This window comes from Sapajus apella, unplaced genomic scaffold (genome assembly GCF_009761245.1).
Source record: "Sapajus apella isolate SASKATOON/1434 unplaced genomic scaffold, GSC_monkey_1.0 scaffold3, whole genome shotgun sequence".
NCBI classification, from domain to species: domain Eukaryota; kingdom Metazoa; phylum Chordata; class Mammalia; order Primates; family Cebidae; genus Sapajus; species Sapajus apella.
This window is the reverse complement of record NW_022436943.1, coordinates 40,687,329-40,710,389: the sequence shown is the minus strand read 5'-3', so window position 1 is coordinate 40,710,389 and position 23,061 is coordinate 40,687,329. Positions and strand designations below refer to the sequence as shown.

At 37.4% G+C, this 23,061-nt stretch overlaps 1 protein-coding gene and 1 long non-coding RNA gene across 2 annotated transcripts in view; one reads left to right on the top strand and one right to left on the bottom strand.

Annotated features, from left to right (window-relative positions):
• Window positions 1-17,764: 17,764 nt before the first annotated feature.
• The window catches only part of LOC116532866, a 95,948-nt gene continuing 90,651 nt past the window's right edge, over window positions 17,765-23,061 (top strand). Inside the window, exons 1-2 of the long non-coding RNA XR_004260986.1 lie at window positions 17,765-17,869; window positions 18,487-18,617. This is a non-coding gene — a long non-coding RNA (uncharacterized LOC116532866). The remainder of the gene's footprint in view (window positions 17,870-18,486; window positions 18,618-23,061) is intronic.
• Window positions 17,927-23,061, bottom strand: part of SLC30A8 (solute carrier family 30 member 8) — a 43,759-nt gene continuing 38,624 nt past the window's right edge. Inside the window, exons 7-8 of the mRNA XM_032252455.1 lie at window positions 20,064-20,198; window positions 17,927-18,696 (exon numbers count right to left, since the gene is read on the bottom strand). Coding sequence (XP_032108346.1) covers window positions 18,551-18,696; window positions 20,064-20,198 — 281 coding nt within the window. The 3' untranslated portion in view covers window positions 17,927-18,550. The remainder of the gene's footprint in view (window positions 18,697-20,063; window positions 20,199-23,061) is intronic.

The following is a 23,061-nucleotide window of genomic DNA, read 5'->3' as shown; positions in this document are numbered from 1 at the left end:
ATGTCTATTTTTAATGCTAGTTCTATACTGTCTTAATTACTATTTTCTGGTAGTAAGTTTTAAAATTAGAAAGTGAGAGTCTTCTTACTTTATTTTTCTTTGTTAAGATTGTTTTTGTTATTCTGGGCCCCTTTCATATGAATTTGGAATTGGCTTGTCAGTGTCTGGAAAAAAAAAAAATAAGCCAGGTGGGATGTTGTCAGGGATGGCATTGAGCCTGTAAATCAACTTTCAGAATAAGCCTTCTAAACAAAAGTAAGTCTTCTGGTCCATTTACTTAGTCTTCTGTCTCTATTTACTTAGATTTTTAATTGCTATCAACAGTGTTTTTATTTTTCACTGCATAAGTCTTACCCCTGTTTTCTTTATTTCTAAATATTTTATTCTTTTTGACGCTATCATAAATAGAATTGTTTCTTAATTTCATTTTTGAATTATTCATTGCTAGTCATAGAATTACTGTTAACTTTTGTATATTGAGCTTATATACTGTAAACTTATTGAACTCATTAATTAGCTCCAATACATTTTCAGTTAATTTCTTAGGATTGCTATATATGAGAGATCATGCCATTTATAAAGAGAGAGAGTTGTAATTCTCCATTTCTAATCTGTACATCTGTAATTTCTTTTTTGCCTGATTTATTTCCTTGGCTAAAATGCACAGTGAAATGTTTATTAGAAATGATGAAAGCAAACATTCTTGCCTTGATCCTGATCTTAAGAAGGAAGCATTCAGTCCCTCACCATTAACTATGATGTTAGCTATCAGTTTTTCATTAGATATAATTTATCAGGTTGAAGAATTTACCTTCTATTTCTAGTTTGTTTAACATTTTTTTGATCAAGAAAGGTTGTTTGATTTTATGAAATATTTTATCTGTAAATATTTGGCAAAGTCAAACACTCTTTCATGATTAAAAAAAGTTTTTCGAGGTAATCATGTGGGTGTGTCCTTAATTGTATTAATATAGTGCATTATACAAATTGACTTTTGGATGTTAAACTAATTTTACATTCTTGGGATAAATTCCACATGATCATGGTTTATATAATTCTTCTCATACATTGCTGGATTTGGTTTGCCTCTCTTCCTATTTTTAGAGCTGTATATCATTCCAGTGTATGAATAGTTTACTTGTCCACTTCCATATTGATAGACATTGGAGTTTTTTAATTGGTTACTGTTTGCAAAGAATGCTGCAATGAGTCAGCCCATATGTATGTCATTTCAGAAGTAGAATTGTTATTATCAAAGAACTATTTTGATATATATTGTTTAAAATCCTCTGTAGAGCTGGAATCCATTTATATTCCTGCAAGCATGCATGAAATTGATCATTTGATCACAAGTTTGGCAATTGAGTGGTATCAAAATTTTGGATACATATCTTTTTAATAACTCCACATTAGTAACCATGAGCACGTTTTCACCTTTTGGGAGCCATTTTCAGGGTCTACTGTTTTCAGTGTCTATTCCTAGGCCTTGCTTATTTTTTAATGAGGATACTGATGTTTTATAATAGATTTAGTCATAAAAACTCTTTTTTAAGTTAGAGAAAATGCAACTTGGCTTATTTTTTTACTTATCCTTTTGCTATGCAGGATTTTAAAAAATATTATCAGGTAAAATTTAGAGATTCTTATATATGGTTTTTGATTACTAGCAATAAATAGAAAGGTCTGTTTCATGGCAAGGCAATAAGAATTTCCATTGTCTTTTTCCTAGAACATTTATGCTTTTATTTATTACATGTAAGTAATTGATCCATTTGAAGTATATCCTGAAGTAAGATGTAAAAAGGATTTACAATGAACTTTTTCTAATTTTTTTTTGGTCTATCAAACTTATTGTTTTTATTTATTTGAAATGTCCCATTTTACATACCATAGTTGCACATTAATGTGAATTAGTATCTACATAATAAAGTCACACATTAATAGTTTTAGATTTTTCTTTTCTCTTCCACTGGATTGTCTTCCTGTTAATGTGTCAGCACCATGCTTCTTTTCTCATTGACTCTTCAAAATGCACTCTATTTTTAAATACTATAATAGATTGATTCCTCAAAACCACTTTAAATGTTTTTCCTATTCCTGGATGTATTTATTTGCTTATATTGCTATATGACCCTAAAAACAGTCTATCTGGTTTTTGCAAGTGATACTTTTGTCAGGTTAGCATATATTTATAAATTAGCTTGGGTAATCTTGACATTCTTCCTGATGTAGACTGTTTTCAAGTCATAGTATCTATCAAATTTTTCAATTATTTTTGATGTTCTATGATGTTGTATCTTTTTCTTCATATATGTCTTGCATATTCCTAACTGTTTTTTTCTAGGTATTTTATCTCTTTTGTTGCTATTATTTATGTTAATAAGATTTTTAATCATATCTAATAATTTATTCTAGCTTTAATATATAAAAACACCAATCTAATAATTTTGCAGTATGTTTTTCTGAAAACTTGCATTGTTTTCAATCGTTTTTAGTTGATTATCTTTGGTTTCCAAGGTATATACATTTTCTTTGGTTTCCAAGGTCTATACATAATCATTATCTTCTGGAAATAGTGGTAGTTTTACCTCTTTCTAATTTTTAAAATTATTTGTCTTAAATATTTGGGTTAAATTATATCTACACAAGTCTAAATAATTGTGTATTTCTGTGCTTATATAAAAAGTGAATTTCTTGTAGGTAACAGTTGGGTCTTTTATATCCAGTGTGATAATTTTTGCCTTCTAAATTGAGTTTTTAGGCCATTTACATTTAATGTGATTTGGATTTGATTACATTTAAATCCATCATCTTGTTTATTTGTTTGCATTTGTTCTATATGTACTTTGTGTCCTCTTGTTCATTTTTCTGCTTTCATTTGGGCTAAATGAATATTTTCTAATGATTTCATTTCATCACTTGTTGATATATTAGCTACAACTCTGTTGTATTATTTTATTGGTTGTTAGGACTTAGGCTATACATCTTTAACTGATCACAGTCTATCTTCAAGTGATAGTCTTCCACATCACATGTAGTATAAACATACTGTGGCAATTTACTGCTATTCTTTTATTCTGATATTTCAGCTATTGTTGCCTTTTGTTTATGTCTGTATATAGTCAACCATCTTTCAAAAGGAATTTAATAAGAAGAAATGTCTGCTTTTTATTTTCTAACTACCATTTTTAGTGTGCTTCATTATCTTTTGGCTTTTTGTCTCATTATTTTTCTCCTGCATGAATAACTTTAAAAATATATGTCTCGTAGTACAGGTCTACTTGTGATTAATTCCTTCAGCCTTATTATATTTGAAATGTTTTATTTTGTCTTTTTTAAAAGATATTATCACTGGGTAAAAAAGTACAGGCTGACAGAAAACTTTTTTTCATTACTTTAAAAATGTTTTTCTGGCCGGGCACAGTGTCTCATGCCTGTAATCTCAGCACTTTGGGAGACCAAGACAGGCACATTACCTGAGCCAGGGAGTCGAGACCAGCCTGGCCAACATGAGAAAACCCCATCTCTACTAAAAATACAAAAAATCAACTGGGTGTGGTTGCACATGCCTATAGTCCCAGCTACTCGGGAGGCTGTGCCAGGAAAATCGTTTGAACCTGGGAGCTGGAGGTTGCAGTGAGCCAAGATTGTGCTGTTGCATCCCAGCCTAGACAACAAGAGCAAACCTCTGCCTAAAAAAAAAAAAAAAAAAAAAAGTTTTCTAATGTCTTCTAGCTTGCATTGTTTCAAATGAGAAATACAATATTACACTTGTCTCTGTTCCTCTGTGGGCAATGTGTTTTTTCTCTTGATACTTTTAAGATGGTTTTTTTTTATCATTGGGTTAAACAATTTGATTGTGGTAAGTTTTGATATAATTTTCTTCATATTTTGTGATTGGCATTTGTTGAGCTTCTTGGACCTGGGGAGTTCATTGTTTGAAAAATATTTTGGCTGATATGTTCACAAATATTCAGTGTGCCTTATCACCCCTATTCTCTCCCTTAAGTACTCCAGTTACACACACATTTGACCACATCAAGTTGCCCCACAGTGTAATAGTGCTCCATTCCTCTTTTTCCAGTCCTTTTTCTCTCTGTTTCATTTTAGATAGTTTCTACTGCTATATCTTCAAATAAACCACTTTTAATTTGCAATGTCTGTTCAGCTGACAATCTCATCCAGTGCATTTTTCATTTTAGACACAGTTTTCATGTCTACAAGTTTGATTTTAGTCTTTTAAAAAAAATCTCTTGTTTCTGCTTTACATGCCCAACCTAGCTCCTCATAATAGCTGTTTCAATCTCCTTTATTAATTAGATTCCTTTAAAAGAATTTTATCCTTTTGGGTCTTGGTTTTTAGCTTTGTTTGGCTGAACACCATTTAGTCTATGGTTGATTTTCTCTGCTGTTGAATAAAGACTCATTTTTACTACTCTAAGTAAAGTCTCCTAACTTACAAGGTTTTCCAGTCTCAGTGTTGGGAACAGGCACTATTTCCAGCCTTGTTTGAGTTAGGAATGATTCCCTTTTATTCTCTCAGTTGGTCCTTTCCAGAATTAATTAGTGTTCCCACTCACAGACACTCATCACTCCTCAGCTGAGGACTGGAGGAGGTCTTTCTGCAGAGCTCTGGCTCTCTCTCTGTGCATCTCTCTCACCTCTAATACCATGTTCTGTGAACTCTACCTAGTGTGGCATCCTCAGACTCTTAGCTTTATCTCTTCCACTCAGGGAGACTGCCAGACTGTCTGCAATTCCCTACCCTGTGACACAGCATGGGCACTTTTTCGACACAATAAACTAGGGAAATTATTGGGCTCACTATTTTGTTCCCTGACTCCTGGGAATTACTGCCCTTTGACTGATGTTCAAGGTCTTGAGGGTCATCCCTTCATTGATTTTGTCCTCATTTTATTTGTTTGACATGATGGTCTCTGGTAGTCCATTTTGGCTAGAAGTAAAAGTCTTAGATCTGCTTTTTGTGTTCTGGTCCTCTCTCTGTGCATCTTCATTTTTTCACATGCATCTTCTGCTCAGTACTAGCTAATGTTGAAAACTTTATGCATATACTTGAATCAATATTACATCCATCTCCTGGAATGACTGAAAATGGAACATAATGGTTTTAACTTTCCTAGTCTACTTGTTTTTCCTGATAACCTAAAAGAAAATGTGAAAAATGTTGACATTCTCAAAGCATTTCAGTTTCTGTTTCAACAATAGCTAACAGCATGCACAAATCCTAGATACTCATTCAAGTAGAATAAATTGGGACATATTTAATGCCAATAAGTTTCTTAGGCCATTTGATGCTTCCAGGTCATCATATCAGGGGCTGCATTTACAATTCTATAGCTAGCAAACCTTGATAATAGTTTGAGTACTGTTCAACAACAGGGAACATTTTCTCTGAAGTTTTGTGGCCATTATAATCACCATTATTATTGGTATGATTGACCTTCTCTAATGAGGCAAAATGCACTATGCCTTCAGGTAGTGGGTTCAAGAGACAGAATGCAAAAAGCATAATGTGACTTTACCTTCTTTATTATTAGTCTGTTCACTCCAGCCCCAACTCTTCACCTCAACTTCTATTACTACTTAGGAATTTTGCTCTTTTGGTGCCAAATGAGGGAGTTGGAGACCTACTCTTGCCATCCAAATTTATTCATATATTCATGTAGCCACAATAGAAAATGGGCTAGAGGAAGAGTATAGAATAAAGTTTTAAAGCACATGATTTGGAACAACACAAATCAGAATTTGAATCTTAGTTTTATTACTATTTATTAGATTTAGGCAAGTCACTTAAACTCTCTGAACTATTTTCCATCTGTAACATGGAGGTTATCACAATACATCATTGTTTTGTTGAGGGTTAAATAAGTATGTGAATTTAATTTCCCAGCTCAGTGCCTGACATCTTGCCAAAGACTGCTACTACTATTATTATTATGTTAATTAATAATATATTGCAATTATAATTATCATTTCTACTATCATTATTGATATGTTAATAATATATTGCAATTATAATTATCATTTATAATGAGAAAAGGTTAGGACTGTCTATATATATACACCCTCCAACAGCATTACTTGTCTCCTGTCCAAGACTTCTACAGGGATGTGCCAAGCTCAATATTTATTGCCATTTTGATTATTTAATATTCACTGAGCACTGAGAGAGTGCAGCATTTTTGGGAACACAAAGGGAGGCAGGGGCAGCCTCTCCCACTCTGAGTAGAGAAGGAAACCTGGAGCTGGATGGATGTGTGGCTGAGAACAGCACAGCCAAAAAAGACTATCTGAACCAGTGCAACCAGGGCTCCCAGGAAATCTGTGGGGCCTCTGACTAAACTTAGTTATTTGGCTTCTAATTAACTTAACATTAAAATTCTCCAAGCCATCCCATCTAAGATGCTAATTTCTCCTAAAGAGGTGTGTAATGTATAGGCACCCACATCAATCAAGCTGCTCTTTTCTTCTGCCTCATCTCACTTCTGTCAGCTAATATTGATCCGTTGGAAAACAGAGACCTTCCCCTTAAAATAAAGTAAAACCTTAATTCGAATAAACACCACTGCCAAACCCTCACTTTAACAGCCCTGAACACAGCTGGGGACTTAAGGCCTTGCCAGTCGAATAATAATTCTACTGGAAAAATGCCAAACTCTCTTTCTTTTTAGAGAAAAAGGCCAAGCACTGCTTCTAGAATTGCCCAGTCCTTGACCTCCTAACCTTCCAAAAATTTCCTGAAGGCCAAGGGTGTTCTAAATTCTGGACATAACATTAGTACAGAGGCTGTCTCCTCCAACAGGTTGGTGAGTGACAGGGTTCAGTTCTAAGTCACAGAATGCATCCTATAATTGCTTTCTTTGCTTCATTTATTGTTTCAGCCCAGACAAATGGTATTCAGGGAAGCCTAAGGGTATCCACTTTCCCACAGAGAACTGAGGAAGACCTTCTTGTTAAAACTCTATATTATAAGCTGGGCGCGGTGGCTCATGCCTGTAATCCCAGCACTTTGGGAGGCCGAGGCAGGTGGATCACGAGGTCAAGAGATTGAGACCATCCTGGTCAACATGGTGAAACCCCGTCTCTACTAAAACTACAAAAAATTAGCTGGGCATGGTGGCGCTTGCCTGTAATCCCAGTGACTCAGGAGGCTGAGGCAGGAGAATTGCCTGAACCCAGGAGGCGGAGGTTGCGGTGAGCCGAGATCGTGCCATTGCACTCCAGCCTGGGTAACAAGAGCGAAACTCTGTCTCAATAAATAAATAAATAAATAAATAAATAAAACTCTATATTATAAATTTGACCCGTTTCACCTACATTGCTGAGGGAAATTTCAGAGCAGACCCCCTGCCTCATTTTTCATGGAATTATCTTTACTTTCCCAGATACAGTGCCAGGAACACAGAAGGTGCTTGGTCCAATGTCTGCTAAATTCGGTACAACCAAAAGAACCATTTCTCAGCTTTCATGCATTTTTATTTGCAAATTTAGCTCCACTGATATTTATCTCCAAACCTCATGGTCAGGAGTATTACAGGAAGGTATCAAGAAGCAATCCTGCACAACCAGGCAAGCAAATAGTCAATGTGTGTATGAATGTGTATGTTCTAGACATGTTGGAAGTTGGGGAGGAAGGAGGAGTATCTGTAGTACCATGAAAAGAGGTAAATCTATTGTAAAATTTCTACCATATATTACAGGAAGTTCTCAATAAGCAGTTCTGCACAATCAGACAAGCCAATAGTCAATGTGTGTATGAATGTGTATGTTCTAGATATGTTGGACGTTGGATAGGGGAGGAGGGCTATCTGTAGTCCCACGAAAAGAGGCAAATCTATTGCAAAATTTGTACAATATATTGCTATATAGGAATCATTTTCATTAATAATGATACTAACTGCTGATTATATGATGGCTGATGGTTCACAAAAGGCTTTTGCCTATCGTATCTCATTTGATCTTCGTAACAATTGAAGGAAGTAAGAAGGATTATGATTCTTATTCCTGTTATATCCGTGGGGAAGGAGAGCTCCTAGAGTCAGCTGTGAGCAGCTTACAGTGACAGAATTGACCATGTTGACACCTCTCCTGCCACACTCCCTATCACCTATTCTCAGCTCCTCCTGATGCTTCACTTTCTTAAGGGCTCAATCTGGGATCACTGAACCCACTCTTGTATTTTAAAAATTGACATATTGCATGATTATTTATTCAACAAATTTACCCAGTGATTACTTAGTAGGCATCATAATGGGTTTTGGGGGAAGAGAAAACATTAAATAAGATAAAGATCATTGTTTTTGCAGAACTCAAAGTCTACTTGAAGAAGTCAAAATTGTAAATATTTTTGTGTGATGCGATAAGTCCCTACAAAGTGTTCAATAAACGAAGAAGAGAGAAGGATAAACTTCTCTGAGAGTGGAAGTCAGAGAAGCTTCAGAAAGGGTTTATCTTTGTCGGGGCTTTAAAGGATGGATAAGAGTTTCAAGGCAGAGAAGAAAAAGGAAGAGAAGGGAGGGTATTTAAAGAAAGGGAAATGAGCACAGGCATAGTCATGAACAAATACCGCCTACTTGTGAAAAGATGAGCAGCTTAGTGTGTTACATTATAGGCTATTTGGGAAAAGTGGTAATAGATGAGACTACAGAATAAAATCAGGTCAGATGGCTCCATACTGAGAAATCTAGTTCCTAAACCTGTGTGTTATATATATTTTCAGGATTTAATTTTTTAAAGACAAGTTTGTAAATAAGCATTGCACCTAAGTACTTGGTCAATACCAAGTACCAAGTACATCAATATTTGATATGCCTTTCCTGGAGGAAGGCCAAGTTTGTTCTAAGACAGGTGTAGATAGGATATGGGCCTGGAGATCAATAATGGAGATTGTCTGGGTGCCGTGACTATTTCTTGGTGGCTGCATGAAGAAAAGGGACAGCTCCTGCAGACCCAGTGAAGTAAGCCATGTCTTAAAAGAAAAAAAAAAAAAAAAAAACAAGTATGGGTCTAATTTATTATAATCTTATTTAAATGTTGGTGATGGCAGGTAGCAGAAAGACTCCAAGGAACAGATGTGTCTCAAGAGTGTGGCGATGCGATGGACTAATTCTCGAGCCTCTCCCCTCTCCACCTGATGATTCTCCTATATTCACTGTGGGTTATATTTCTCTGTGTACTGCTTTGCAGTGTGTGTGTGTGTGTGTGTGTGTGTGTATGGATGATAAATATTAAATACCAAATAAATATGTGAAGCACTTCTTTACAAAGGATTTTGGGGTGCTTGGTAAATCTTTGATGAATTTATTAGAAAATATATTTTGCCAAAATAATACAAACCTAACTAAAGAATTGCAGCATGCCAAGCTTCAGCTATGGTTCTTCTTCTTTTCAGTAGAGAGCTTTGTGCTTACCGTAAGATTCTAGCTCCTTCTCATGGCCTACAGGGCTTTTGCCCAGTCCAGCCCAGATCACCCCTCTTCCTCCAGCCTTGCTTGCTACACTCAGTACATCTCCTTCCTTTCTTTTCCTCAAGGCTGCCAGGTTCTTCCTACCTGGGCCCTCTGTCCAAGCTATCCTTCCTTCTCCTTCTCTACTTTGCACAGCTGGCTCAGTACAAATGTCACGTCTTCATAAGGGTCATGCAGATGTAGCTGCCTCACTCTAGCCCTTTCCCAATTATACCACATCCATTGGCTTCATTTCTATCTTACCACGTATCGCTATCTGGACATGCCTTATTTTGGTCTTTGTTTTTTGTCCTTATCTCCCACTATAATGTGTCATTATCACCTGGATTCCTATGTTCACCACAAGGCCTGGCACAAAATAGTCACCCATTAAATGCTCATTAAATAAAAAAGTGAATGAAAAAGCAAAAGTAGTTTTGGAGAGAGTTAAATTCTGCCTCCATAGGCATCAATATTTCAAATAGCTCAATTTCTACTTGACTTTTCCGGCTATGGAAAGAAACAGCCATATATTATTTCACTTTAATCATATTATTTTAATATCCTTCATCCAAGTAACTTGTGAATCAATTTTATTACTTCACCCCTAACTCCTGATCCTTTACTCCACCCTGTTCTCCTCTTCATGCTCCTATTTTCCCAATCTATTCTATTTTTGTGAGTGACAGGGAAGGAATTTAAGCTTAGCTCATCATCCGGGATAATGCCCTACCATACCAGGTACCACACTAAGCACTTTTAAAATATCTCTGGACGTGATTGATTTTAAACACCTTCTAAATATTGCCAGACCCTACACATTTGCGTTATAAGTGTCCCACCTACCTACATCCTTTAAAAAAAAAAAAAAAAAGCTCCTTTTTCCTTCTATCTTTTCACCTATTTATTTCTACCAGTTCCTTAAAATAGTTGTATCTCCAATAGAATGGATCTAATTTTAAAGGTCCTCTGATATATGCCAGAACAATTTTTATGGCATATTTTGATCACTTGATTCTTCAAATAGTCCATCAATCTTTCTTTTTAAGTTAAGAACGCATGCCTTCTATGACACCATCAGTGCTTTCTAAGTTAAGAACGCATGCCTTCTGACACCATCAGTGAGGTTTTAAAAGCAGGGATTTATTTCAGAGAAAAAGAAATCTTAATGCTCTCAGTCCACATTATATACCAGCCATTGTGCTGAGAGCAGCACATTAGTTATCTAATGATTACAACAACCTTGTGATATAGGTGTCGTTTTCCCCATTTTATTGTAAGGAAACTGAATCCTGCTTCACAATGTGGCCAAAACCATGCAGCTAGAAAGATGATGTACTGGATTAGAAGCAGAGGCTGAGTCAATCTAGGGTTAGAGGTTAGACACAGATGTCTAGTGTTGACAATGAAACATCTGAAAAAATTAAAATGCTTCACTATCTTGCTGGTAACTATTGAGGTCTGCTATATGAAGGTGTGTTACTGCAGGTAATGTAATAATACTACTCTCTGCTGGGCCCTGTGCTAAGGGTTATTATTCAAAGTTAAGTCGAAACTAATACTTTAAGGAGGGAAACGTAGAAAAACAGAACAGACAAGACACAAAGTGACAAAAGCAAGAACATAAAAAGGTGATTGCTTGAAAGGCAGCACTGAAGATGGAATGATTGGCATTGGGTAGAATATTGGGAAAAGCTTTCTTGACTAGGGACCTCTGAGTGGATTCTCAAAAAATGATAACAGAATTTATTGAGAACTTACTATAAGCAGTGAATTGCATGAAGTGTTTTACATGCAGCTTCTCATTTAATCCTCACAATACTCTAAAATGGGTATTTTTATTTCCTTCACTGAGAGAAAGACTGAGACAGGTTGACAAGGTTGCTGGTGCTCAGACAGCCACTGTATTAAACAAGGTGCAATGAGATCACATCAATTATTTTATATTTATATTTTACATGTAAAAGCCAGATATTGAAGAAATGAAAAGCAAAAAGAGAATGCAAAATAACAGAAATAGAATTGCAGAAAGCACTTAACCCTCCTAGGGCTTAGGGAATTAATAGAACTCAGAAGCTTGAAGAAGTAAACCCCAAGCTAAAACGGAGCTAAAACACTGAAGCCAAAACACTGCCCTCTGAGGAGGAGATGCTGATTAATTGATGCCAATATCTTAGCCTGGGGGGAGACACAATGGAATTGGGATCTAGACCTCTAAGGAAAGAGTACAGCAACCTGGTGCTTTTCTCTGATGGGAGGTGATGAGGCTGGTTCTTTGAGTTTGGGGTAAAGTATTACTGGGTTGACACTGTTGAGAGAGGATCAAGCAGGAAACAAAACAAGAAGAAAGTCCCCTTTTCCTTTCTCTAGGCTTCTGATCTCCCTCTAGGGCCTCCTAACAAGGAGCAGCCAGCAAAGGAGAAATGCAGTGAACACAGTCCCTGCCCCCAGCATCATGAAGCCAAGAATACCAGAGAGAGTTGGGGGTTGAGAGACAGTAGCTTAAAAACTGGCACAACCAGGCAATCTTACTCTCATTGTGATCTTTTCACTCTCCTAGATGATGATTTCACTCTTGCTCCTTTTGTTTTACATCACTAATACCTCCTCTTTCATTGTCATGCTTCCTACTTGACTTAAAAAAATGAAGCAATCAGAAGAGAATGCCAGATTGCCTCCATCATACCTAGCCAACTACCAGCAGAATTCTGTTATTGTAAAAGTTCTGTGTTGTATATAAATGCCTCCATCTAAAACCAGGTGCATTACTTGTGCACTAGATTCCATCATTTCTTGCTTCCTCATGTATACCACTTCAGCAATTGTCTCCTCTCTCTGTGAATTGGTGGTAGTTAATACACGTCAGGAATCCGTGTGTTTCTCTATATTTCCCAGCTTCCCTTGAGTTAGGTTGGGGCTATGTGATTAGTCTTGGTCAATGGACTCCAAGCAGAAGTGAAAAGCATGTATTTTAAAAGGCACTGTAACAAGTTTAAGATGTGGCTTCTCTGCTCTCTCTCCCTGCTATCTCACAGGCTAAATGTTCCAGATGGCACAATTACAAGATGGAAGGGACTTCATCACAATAAACACCTGTGTACTTGTGTGGCCTTGAAAAAATGATGACTTTTGTAACTGCAGCCCAGACTTCTCTCCCAGGATGAGAATACTATTTTTGTAACTCTAGCCCACATTCATATAAACAACTGCCTATTTGACATCTTTACTTGCTTGCTTAATAACTCAAGTTGCCTAATACCAAACTCCTAATCCTGCCCCATGTTATAGGCATCCTCCCCTCTAACCTTTCCTGGCTCTGCTTCTGAGATCTATTCCAGTACTCCTAACAGTCCAAGCCTAACACAACCACTCACATCATTCCGCAATATTTACCATTGTACAATGCAGTAAGTGGCATCTCAGTAATGAGAGAAGGAAAATGAAGCGAAATACCTACCAACTTCTGGAATAAACAGGAAAATTTCATCAGGAAATGTAAATTATTCCATGATTTGATTACATCTGAACAGTATCTTTATGAAATATATTTGTCAAGAGAGAAGAAATGCAGGTGTGTTGACTTCCTAAAGGTAATGCCTACCATATCAGTATTGACTTTTTCAGGATCCTTAGGATTTAGCAATTTAGTAATTTTTTAATCTCAAATATTAATAAAAGTCTTCTGGACAAATAAAAACTTATCTAAGCAATATTGTACTCCCTGATGTTGTTTTGACTTGCAGTTGATTGTTGAATAAATTTTGAATTAATGAACTAAAAGTCTCAGGATATAGGATTTGAGGGTTTTTTTTCCAAAATTTATATATTGCAATATCTGTACTATTGTGCAAATGTTTATTCTCAGATAAAATATTCTATTGTTGAAGGATAAGTGATAAATTCTACAGTGTTTAAGAGCTACCAAGATGAAGGGAGAAGAGAAGGAGGAGGAATAGGAAAGCAAGGAGGATAAGGAAAAGAATAAAAATAATTATATGTTCTCATCAGCTATGTTTGATCACAGTGCTCCCCTGAGAACTTTCTTATTAGAACATGAAAAGTTATCTAATCTAAGATCTTGAAAGATCCTCTCCACAGCTTTATCTTTATAAAGGATTAGAAATTGAATGGAAAGGGAATGTGATTCTTGTTTATAAATTCAGAGCTTACTGAGCCAGGGAAATCTGAACTCTCGTTTCCTCACCCAAGTTGATACAAGGTGCTGAACTTTATGAGAAGGTGGAAACCAGAAAAAAAGACTTTATCTTTCTGGGCCATTAATTATTCATAGAAAATATTGCTGTAAAGAAATGCCAATACAGAGTATTCTTACTTTTCTGACCATGGACTTTTACCATGTCAGAGGCAATTTTGGAGAGGAGAATAAGGCAGTAACAGAAATTCTTGTTCATCATTGTATATGCCCAATAAAGCTCCCCTTCATCTCCATGAAAATGGAAGAGGAGTTAGGAACAAACCAGAGTATTGGTTCATTAAATCTTTACTGGCTCCCATTTGAAGAATGCAATTTAACTTCAAAGGAGACCCTAAATTCACATCTGATCCTAATTCCATTGTACAGGTTAACTCACCATGGTTTACAATATCTTTAGTACAGCTGGTGCCCTTTCTTCTGCAATACCCCAAAACACTCCTAAACTCTACAGATCCAGGGAAATAATGTTTGGTAGTACTATTAGACTGTGTATAACCACCATATGGTTTTAAAGTAGGATAATTATGTTTTTAACAAATGGGCACCCCTTTGAAGAAGGGAAATATATGGCAATTATAGTGATACATTGTTTCCAGGACATGATTGACACTGCTGAAAGGGCTGCAATTCAGCTTGACATCACATCACTTCCTGGCTTTAAGGTTAGAGAAGCACAAGTTTGTTTTTTACAACTGTCAAGGGCTCCTACCACCTCTGACCATCATCTCCTTCCCCCCTTGGGGTTTTATGCCCATGACCAGGATGATTTCAAAAGCACTCCTGATTCTAACACATTATCTTCCATCTCTCTTAGACAAATATGCTCCCCAAATGTGTTATTTCTTCCAACAAACGATTGAGAGTGAAAGAGTGTATTCTCATTATAGTCCTCACTGGTGTCATGAAAAACATATCCTGTCATGATTTTGGTGATAAAAAGATGATGACTTAACCCAAACTCTCTCTCTCTCTCTTGATTTTGTTTTAAACAACACACACTAACATTTTAAAATAGAATTTAAACAGGTGCTCAGTAACAGAATGACAAACGTTAAGTGTGAAATCAGAAAGTTAAAAAACTAAACCGCAGATGGTCACCTTTTTATTTTTTTTAACATCCGCCTGCGCTGGACTGTTAAGTGGCCTCATCACTGTCAAGCCAAGCAGGATTTGTAAAACTTGGGACGTATGTATTCAAAGATGACATTTGCTCGATGCCTTTAATGATTTCTGTAATTAGTCATTTAAACAGATTGCCCTGTGATCCAAAACAGGGGATACAAAGAGATGAGCTGAGAAAATCATTTCCTGGAGGCACTTTAGAGCTAATTGTGGAAAACGAGGATTGTCTCTTTTGTAAGGCTCTCTGGATCATATTTCGTTGGGTTGGGTTGGAGCTGGAGAGCAACATTCTTTAGTAATCTGTAAAATGTATACGCCCAGGAGGTGTTTTTCTTTTTGACACCACAGTGTTAAAAGACTTTGTTGGGTCACAAAATGTAACAGTTACTAAGTGATCCAAATTTGCCATAGGCAGCTTAGAAACCAGAGAAGGAAATGCACCTGGTCAGAGAAAGTTGAGGCTACCTGATAGAGAAAAGCCAAGGACGTGATATTTCACAGGAATAGAGTAAGACTTGGGAGACCTATGACTTTGCCTTCATTGAACTGGACAGTTGTACTTTTTGTTAATAAATGTCCTTGGAGTGACAATTCTGCTCTTCAAAGATAAAAGTGGAAGCTTTCAGAGACAGTCAGAAAGGGATTCAACTATTTTAATTAATTCATTACTCCCACTAGGTAACAGCCTCTCAGTAAATGCCTTCATCTCAACAAGCCTCCATTGCTTTCTCAGAGAAACAGCTGTTTAATTTTCACCAATAATTTTGCCACTCTCATGGAACTGTGTTGATAACCCAAATTTCTTAAAAGTTGAGATGATTTAAAATTCTGTGCTCACTCATGTTTGTATATCATAAAAAAAACAATATGTACTGAACGCTAACTACATGCTATGCACAGCTCCAACCTTTATAAGTGTACTAATTTATTAAACTCTCACTCATTTGAATAGGGAGGTTTTACTGATCAGGAAATAGAGGATCAGAGCATTAAAGTAACTAGCTCGAGGTCACAGAGCCAATAAAGGGAAGAGCTAAGATTCAAACTCAGGCAATCTAGCTTCAGAACTGATGCTTAATGTGTAAACATTGTTTCTTTCCTGTCCTTCAACATTCCCATTTCCCATCTGTAACCAAACATATGGAATGCATAAATTTCTTTTATGGGTCCTAACATCACCATAGAGCCCTAGATAAATCTTAAGTGGGTGCTGGGTGATGGTGAAGTATATTAAAAATGAAGGGTGGTGATAAAGTTGACCTGATTTCACTACTCAGAGGAATAGAGTGTTGCTGTGAAAGACATAAAAGATCATTAACATTTTGACGGCTGGAGAGAATACAGTGCCATGAAGTAAAGAATTCAACTACATTATTCCACTAACTTCTGGTGGCCTGGAGCTCTGACCACACCAGGGGAAGAGTAAGGGAAGAGTCAGAACTTCAGAATTGATGGATGGTGCATAAAGCCCCTTAGCAACATCTGCTTTTCCGTCTCAAAATCCTTAAAATCTCCATTGGAGATTGTCTTGCATTTTGCCACAAAACATCTACTGTTTGGATTTTTCAATCTAGCTGACTTAAAAAGCAGAATTTCAGGTAAACAACAGAAACATCCTGGGGCCATGGGCCAATTCCTTTGGTTGATATGCAAATCTCCCTCCCAGTGACCTATGACTTTGTGAATTCTTCAGTGAATTTCTGACATAAAATCAAATCTAAACATTATTTTCAAAAGGAAGCAGAAGCAAAAAATTACTCTAAAATTTGCGTGTTTGCCAAGTCACCTGATCTTTAGGGCCTTGTCCTGTGCAAAATAGGGAAAAGCAAAACCATTCAGTGGTCCTTGAGACAGGAAAAACAATTTGGCATAAACCATTCTTTCCATTTTGAGAACCCAGTGTGGCAGGAGACGTTGGGAACCTCAGCGGCTCTAATCCTGGTTGCCTAAACATGCTCATGGAGGTGGGGGATGAGTATATTTGTCTCAACTGAGCAGGGAAGGCTCAGCAGAATGCTAAGTAGCTATTTCAGTGGTGCTGATTGATTTACAGTGATGGCACAGATGTGACCTCCTCAGTCAAAGTCAGTGTTTTCTTGGCTCTCAAATTTCAGAAGGAAATACAAATATAAATGATAAATAATGACAAGCCCCAGATATAAGCCTCAGAGTCATTGCCTCCACAATTATTAATGCCTGCTAGGTTTCTAGCACCCTGCTAGAGACTGACAACAACATAAAAATCACCTAAGACCTATCTCCTGTTCTCTATACTATTCATAATCATAAAGTTGCAAAAAGTATATAGTTTTAAAAAATCATAAAACAGTTTTTGTTGCACCATGAATTTTGCTTTTCCAACTAAGAGTTAACAGACACACATAAGTGTGCCTTGCACATAGCCTTCCTCTTGTCTTGAATGTCCTTCTCTTCTTCGTCTGCCTGGAAAGCCTTCATATTTAATTCAAAGTCCAGCATGGCTGTCACCTCAATGACATGAAATCTCACTGGCCATGCCCATCCAGCAATATCCATCACTTTCCTTTTATACCCGAATACATCATTGCAATTCAGGATACTATTGTAGCTGCCTGTGTATGTGTCTAGCTGTCCCACTCAACGACCTCCTGTGGTTGACAATCTTCTACACCATAGCTCATCTTTAGAAGTATCTCTGGGTAAATTTTTTTAAAAAAATGCAGAAGTCCAGGTTCCAATCCAAACCCATTGACATAGGATTTCCAGAATTTTGGCCTGCACATCTTTAGTTTACTCTCCACGGATAGTGTTGAGTTGCTACCAGGACATAGAAGCACTTGGTGCATTTGATTCTTCCTTATAGTTCTGATGCTAGGCACAATGTCTAGCACAAAGCAGTGCTCAGATCATGCTCATGGACTGAATGAATTGGTTTCATCTGCTTTATTCCTTCTTGCAGGTAAATATCTAAATTATCTGTGGCAACAACTTGGTGGGGTCAACTCGAATGCTTTTGTCGGCTGTTCTTGAAGATTTCTGAGTCTCTGCCACATTCTTTGGCTGTTGCTGGTGTTTAAGCACTCCAGTAGGTGAAAATATTTCCTTTTGAACAGTGATTATGTAAAGTTTTGAAGTAAACAGGTTAGAATTTAGAAATGAGAGGGATTTATTGCCAAAATGTGACAATAAAAATTAGTTGTACCTGCCTCTCTGTATATTCATACATATGTCCAATTAAGAGTAGGAAAAAAAATTACATTATAGCTTGGTGAGAGAACCAAGTTCTAATGGGATGTTAGCATACAGAGTCACTTTTATTCCTGAGTTGACTCTCTTTATTTTTTGTTTTTCGTGTTTTGGGAAAATTTTTTGACTATTTGTCCCTTCCACTGATTTCTGGTAAGACTTTCCTGAGTTCAAATTTACCTATGTGTTCTCAAGAGACATTATTGGAAGGGAGATGAATTTTGATTTGCCAATAGTTACAAACAGCTGTTAGTTTGGCTCCACTCAGGAATAATCTATATACACGTTCCTGTAATTAACATAGCTACTGATCAGTATATAATCCAATTGACTGATGGATCTCAGTGCCTCTTCCTTCATGGTGGATGGAGCTAAATAAATAGATAAAATGCGCATTGTGCCATAACATGACTTCCTTAAATTTCTTCCTTTGATTCCTTATTTTCTGTGATGTAGAAACTGCATAGCAGTATGTTTGGAGGTGGCCTGTCAAATATGAGAAGCTGACAGTGTGACTGAGCTAGTCACGGGGGTCTTCACAGAAAAGGCAGTCTGGGTCCTGGTCCACTGGAGATTCCAACTGAATGGTGAGTGAGTGTATCATAAAGCTTTTGCTGAGGGCTCTAGCAATTTCTCTCCGAACCATCTGGCTGTCCCGGCTGGCTGCTGTTGATAAAGAACCACAGGGAGATTAGCACTGATTGCACACACATGGGTGACTGCTGTGACTCCAACTTCAAGTACTTTGTCTTTGACCTTCCGGGGTAGGGAAGAGGCAGGGCACTCAGAGGAAGCCAGGTTGGCACTGATAATCAGCGACGTTCACACAGACAAGGCAGGGGAAACTCTAGTGCAGCAAAGTGCCCTGTCACTATGGGAACTCTTTCTGTCCACTGTTATCTCAGGAGTCTGTCATTGCTAGGAGCTTTGGATAGAAAGAGAAACAAGCCCTGGAAAAAGCCAAGACAGAACTATTATTTCTTATACAGCCCTGCTCACCAGCTCCCAGGGATCTCTGGGTTTCAGGCCTTGTAAGTAATCAGAATTTATATCAAGGATAGTGACAGGAACCAGGAAGCATTTAGAGCTCCCCACAGACCTTTCTTAGAGAAGCAACCTCACTACCATTTTTTTTCCTGTCACAAATGCTATCAGCAGGCTGTAAAGTCCCCTCCATGGCAACCTGAGTGTTTACTAGATTCTTCCATTTGCAGTGAAATATTGGCATAGTGAATGATGTAAATTCCCTAAAGTCAGATCTGAGTCCCTTCGAGAAGATGAGGATGTCTGAGAAAGCACAGTTTTCAAATGACTGTCACTGGTGTTCCTGCCCCCTGTCCCTAAGTAACTTCTTGAGTCATTTTTTAGCAGTCTAATGTATTATCCTTGGCCTGAGCTTTCTCTTGAGGCAGTAAATGCCCTCCCACTGCCTATCCTCCCAGCTCTAGGATATATCGGAGACAAAATTAACTTCTTGAAGAAGTAATTTTTACTATAAGTCTAATATTATAAGAATTATCTCACATGGCTACAGAATTTCTAACCATACAGTGTGGGACACACCACAATTCCTATTAGCACTTCCATTAGCTTGTTAGAAATTTAAGAGTGGGGCCTGTGTTTCTTTCATCTTTCTACTTTCAGTGCTAGGAAAAACATCTTATATAGGAGATACTCAATTAAGATTAAGTTTTTCATTCATTCCTACTATTTGACTGATAGGGCACCAAGCCAAACAGATGAAGTTGAATTTTCAGAGTCCCAGGCGTTGAGGTTGGGGTCACATTTTAGCCCTTTGTTCTGTCTGTCCTCTGCCCTCTGTAGTCAGTCCCAAGGTTGTCAGTTGGGTATCATTGTTGCTATGACAACATCAATAAGTGGGTTGGTTTCAAAGGCCCTTGGGAATAGAAAACACTTTATAGTGTTTCAACAGGCAACAGACAATAAGGGCAGCTCTACAAAAAGGAGGGAAATTACTGACTTTACAAGACAAAGACTGAATTTTTTCCAGGGTGTTTACAAAACTCACTGACCTGTAGCAACATGAGCTGAGAGAATTACTTGATTCGTTGTTAGAGACCAGATATGCAGGCTGTGCACAGACACCACTCCATCGACTGCTAAAATAAGCTCTTTCACGCCATTGTAATTCAGGCTCTTTGGCACACCTGACAAAAGGTAAGAGATGGAGGCTGTAGTTATTCAACGAAATACAGCTCATTGAGTTACCTAAACAAGTGGCAGAATCCTCACCAAAATTTCCACATGCTCATCTGTGCTGGTTTCTTACTTCAAATGTTTACAAATAAGATTTACCTGAGTGCTTCAAAGTTTACCATCAATCAAAAGTTCCCACTCAGAATGCTAGCAGAATTTACTATGCAGTAATCAACAACAGTAATTATCCTTAGTTTTTATGGCATATTATTAAACTAACTATGCCTTTCCCAACTATCTTTATATACACTCTGAAAAGCAAAATGAAGTAATAACATGAAATTTGACATCAAGTAATCATGAGTTAGCATCCTGATGACAACATTTGTCAGTTTACCCAAATCCCAGATCTCTGATCCTCAGCACATCTGTAGTAAAATAAGGGTGATAAGAACAACACATAGATCACAGAGACCTTTGAGGAGCAATTCAGAAAATATTTAATCATTATGAACGGCAATGTTGTACAAATGTTAGTTACCCAACAGGTCATTTAGTGAACTGGGCTAATAGAGGATCTTAACATTATATAATACTCTTATTTGGTTTGTAAGTTTTCCATTATTTTAGCTACATTGGAGGATGCTGTAGCAGAGATATCTAAGTACAGCCCTTTTTTAGCCTCTACTTCAGTTATGTACAAACAACACAAATACCTGGGGTGTTAATTAAAAATAAATATACTATGACTCCATTCCAGACCTAAAGGAAATTTCCATGAATGAAGTTCTGAAATCTAGAGTCTTTCAGAGTGGTTTTCAACCTTGGATGCACATTAGTATTACCAGAGGAGATTTTGGAAATCCTGATGACCAAGTTATACCTAAGACCAATTAAATCAGAATTTCTGTGGATAGGCCCAATGTCAGTGCTCATTTGGTGATTCTATCAGGCAGCCAAGATTGAGAACCACTGCACTAACATTCATGAGACACTGCACAGCTCTGCTTTGCAGTGGTTCTCAAGCCTGACTACATGTTTTTAAAAATACCAAAGCCAGCCCCAAACCCAGACAATTAAATCAGAATCTCTGGGTGATAAGTTTGCATGTTTGTCCTTGCCAATGTCTCATGTTGTATTTTAATCCTCAGTGCTGGAGATGGGGCCTGGTGGGAGGTGTTTGGGTCATGGGGCTGATCCCTCATGGCTTGGTGCTGTCTTTGCAATAATGAGTGAGTTCTTGCAAGATCTGGTCATTTAAAAATGTGTGACACTTCCCTGCCCTTGCTCCATTCTCATCATGTGATGTGCCTGCTCCCTCTTTGCCTTCTGTCATTATTAGAAGCTTCTTGAGGCCTCCCCAGAATTCCTGTACAGCCTGCAGAACCATGAGCCAATTAAATCTCTTTACAAGATACCCCATCTCAGGTATTTCTTTATAGCAATGTGAGAACAGCCTGATACACTGGATATGGAAGGCCTGAGCATAAGTATTTTTTAAAAGCTTCCCAGAGGATTGTAATGAGCAGCTAGAGCTGAGAACCATCTACTTAGAGAAATGAGGAATCCTTAACCCTCCTTTTTAAAAATTTAACCCATTTATGTCTGAGATTGCAATATTTTGAATTTTTACAATCAGACCTTGGCAATGACCTTGAGCAGTAGGATATAAATAACTCCCACATGCTTAGCATTCCAATAATGGAACACTAGGCATAAATAACCTTGCTCATGGGGGATTTCCTCCTTGGATTTAACTCAAAATTCTCTACAGTATGAGCTGAGTTTTTACTCCTACCTCATACTGTTTGGGGAAGTAACAAAGAGCTAGTCGTCACACTATTTTATTCTATGAGTGGCAAAAGACCTAGGCTCCTAGAAGCAGATGAAAGAAGTTCTTGTCTCAAATGAACCACACAATTGGAATAAAGTCATGGGTAAAATTGTTATAGTAATAATAACAAACTTTTATTGAGGACTCACTATGTATAAGGTTTGTGCTAAGTACTTTACTTATAGCAATTATCTCATTTAATAGTCCTAAAAACTTTAGGAGCTAGCTATTAAGGTTACAATTCTTATTTAACTATAGGAGAGGAATTGGGGTCAGTTAGATTAAGGAACATGGCTAAGGCCACACAGAGAAGTGGCAGAATCAGTGATATCAGATCCCAGCATCTGTGCTCTAAGTATAAGGTGTTATGCAAATATTAGAGTCTAGGAATTGCAATCAAAATCTCATTTATTATTCCTAATGTGTATCTTCTCTTTGGGGAATTTCTGTTGACCAACTGAAGACCCGCTGTCATTCATCTAGGACCTTTGAAATTAAGTCATGATCCTACTACCCTTTTTTTCTCTTGTCTCCATCTCATTACTATTACAGAGAACACAGGTCCACCATGACTTATTTTATTATAAGAACTAATGTTGCTGCTGGGTGTGGTGGCTCATGGCTGTAATCCCAGCACTTTGGGAGGCCAAGGCAAGTGGATCACCTGAGGTCAGGAGTTCGAAACCAGCCTGGCCAACATGGAGAAACCCTGTCTCTACTAAAAATAGAAAAATTAGCTGGGTATGGTGGCACATGCCTGTAATCCCAGCTGCTAGGGAGGCTGAGGCAGGAGAATCACTTGAACCCAGGAGGCAGAGGTTGCATTGAGTCAAGATTGCGCCATTGCACTTGGGCCTGGGCAACATGAGCAAAACTCCATCTTGGAAAAAAAAAAAAAATGAAAGAAATAATGTTGCCAGCTAAGAGGCATGGCCCCACTGGCCTCAATGCTCCATCACATCTAGAACTTTCTTTTACTTGGGGAAGAGTCTGGAAAAATATTAATGCATCCAAGAAAATATCTAAAATCATGTTTAATA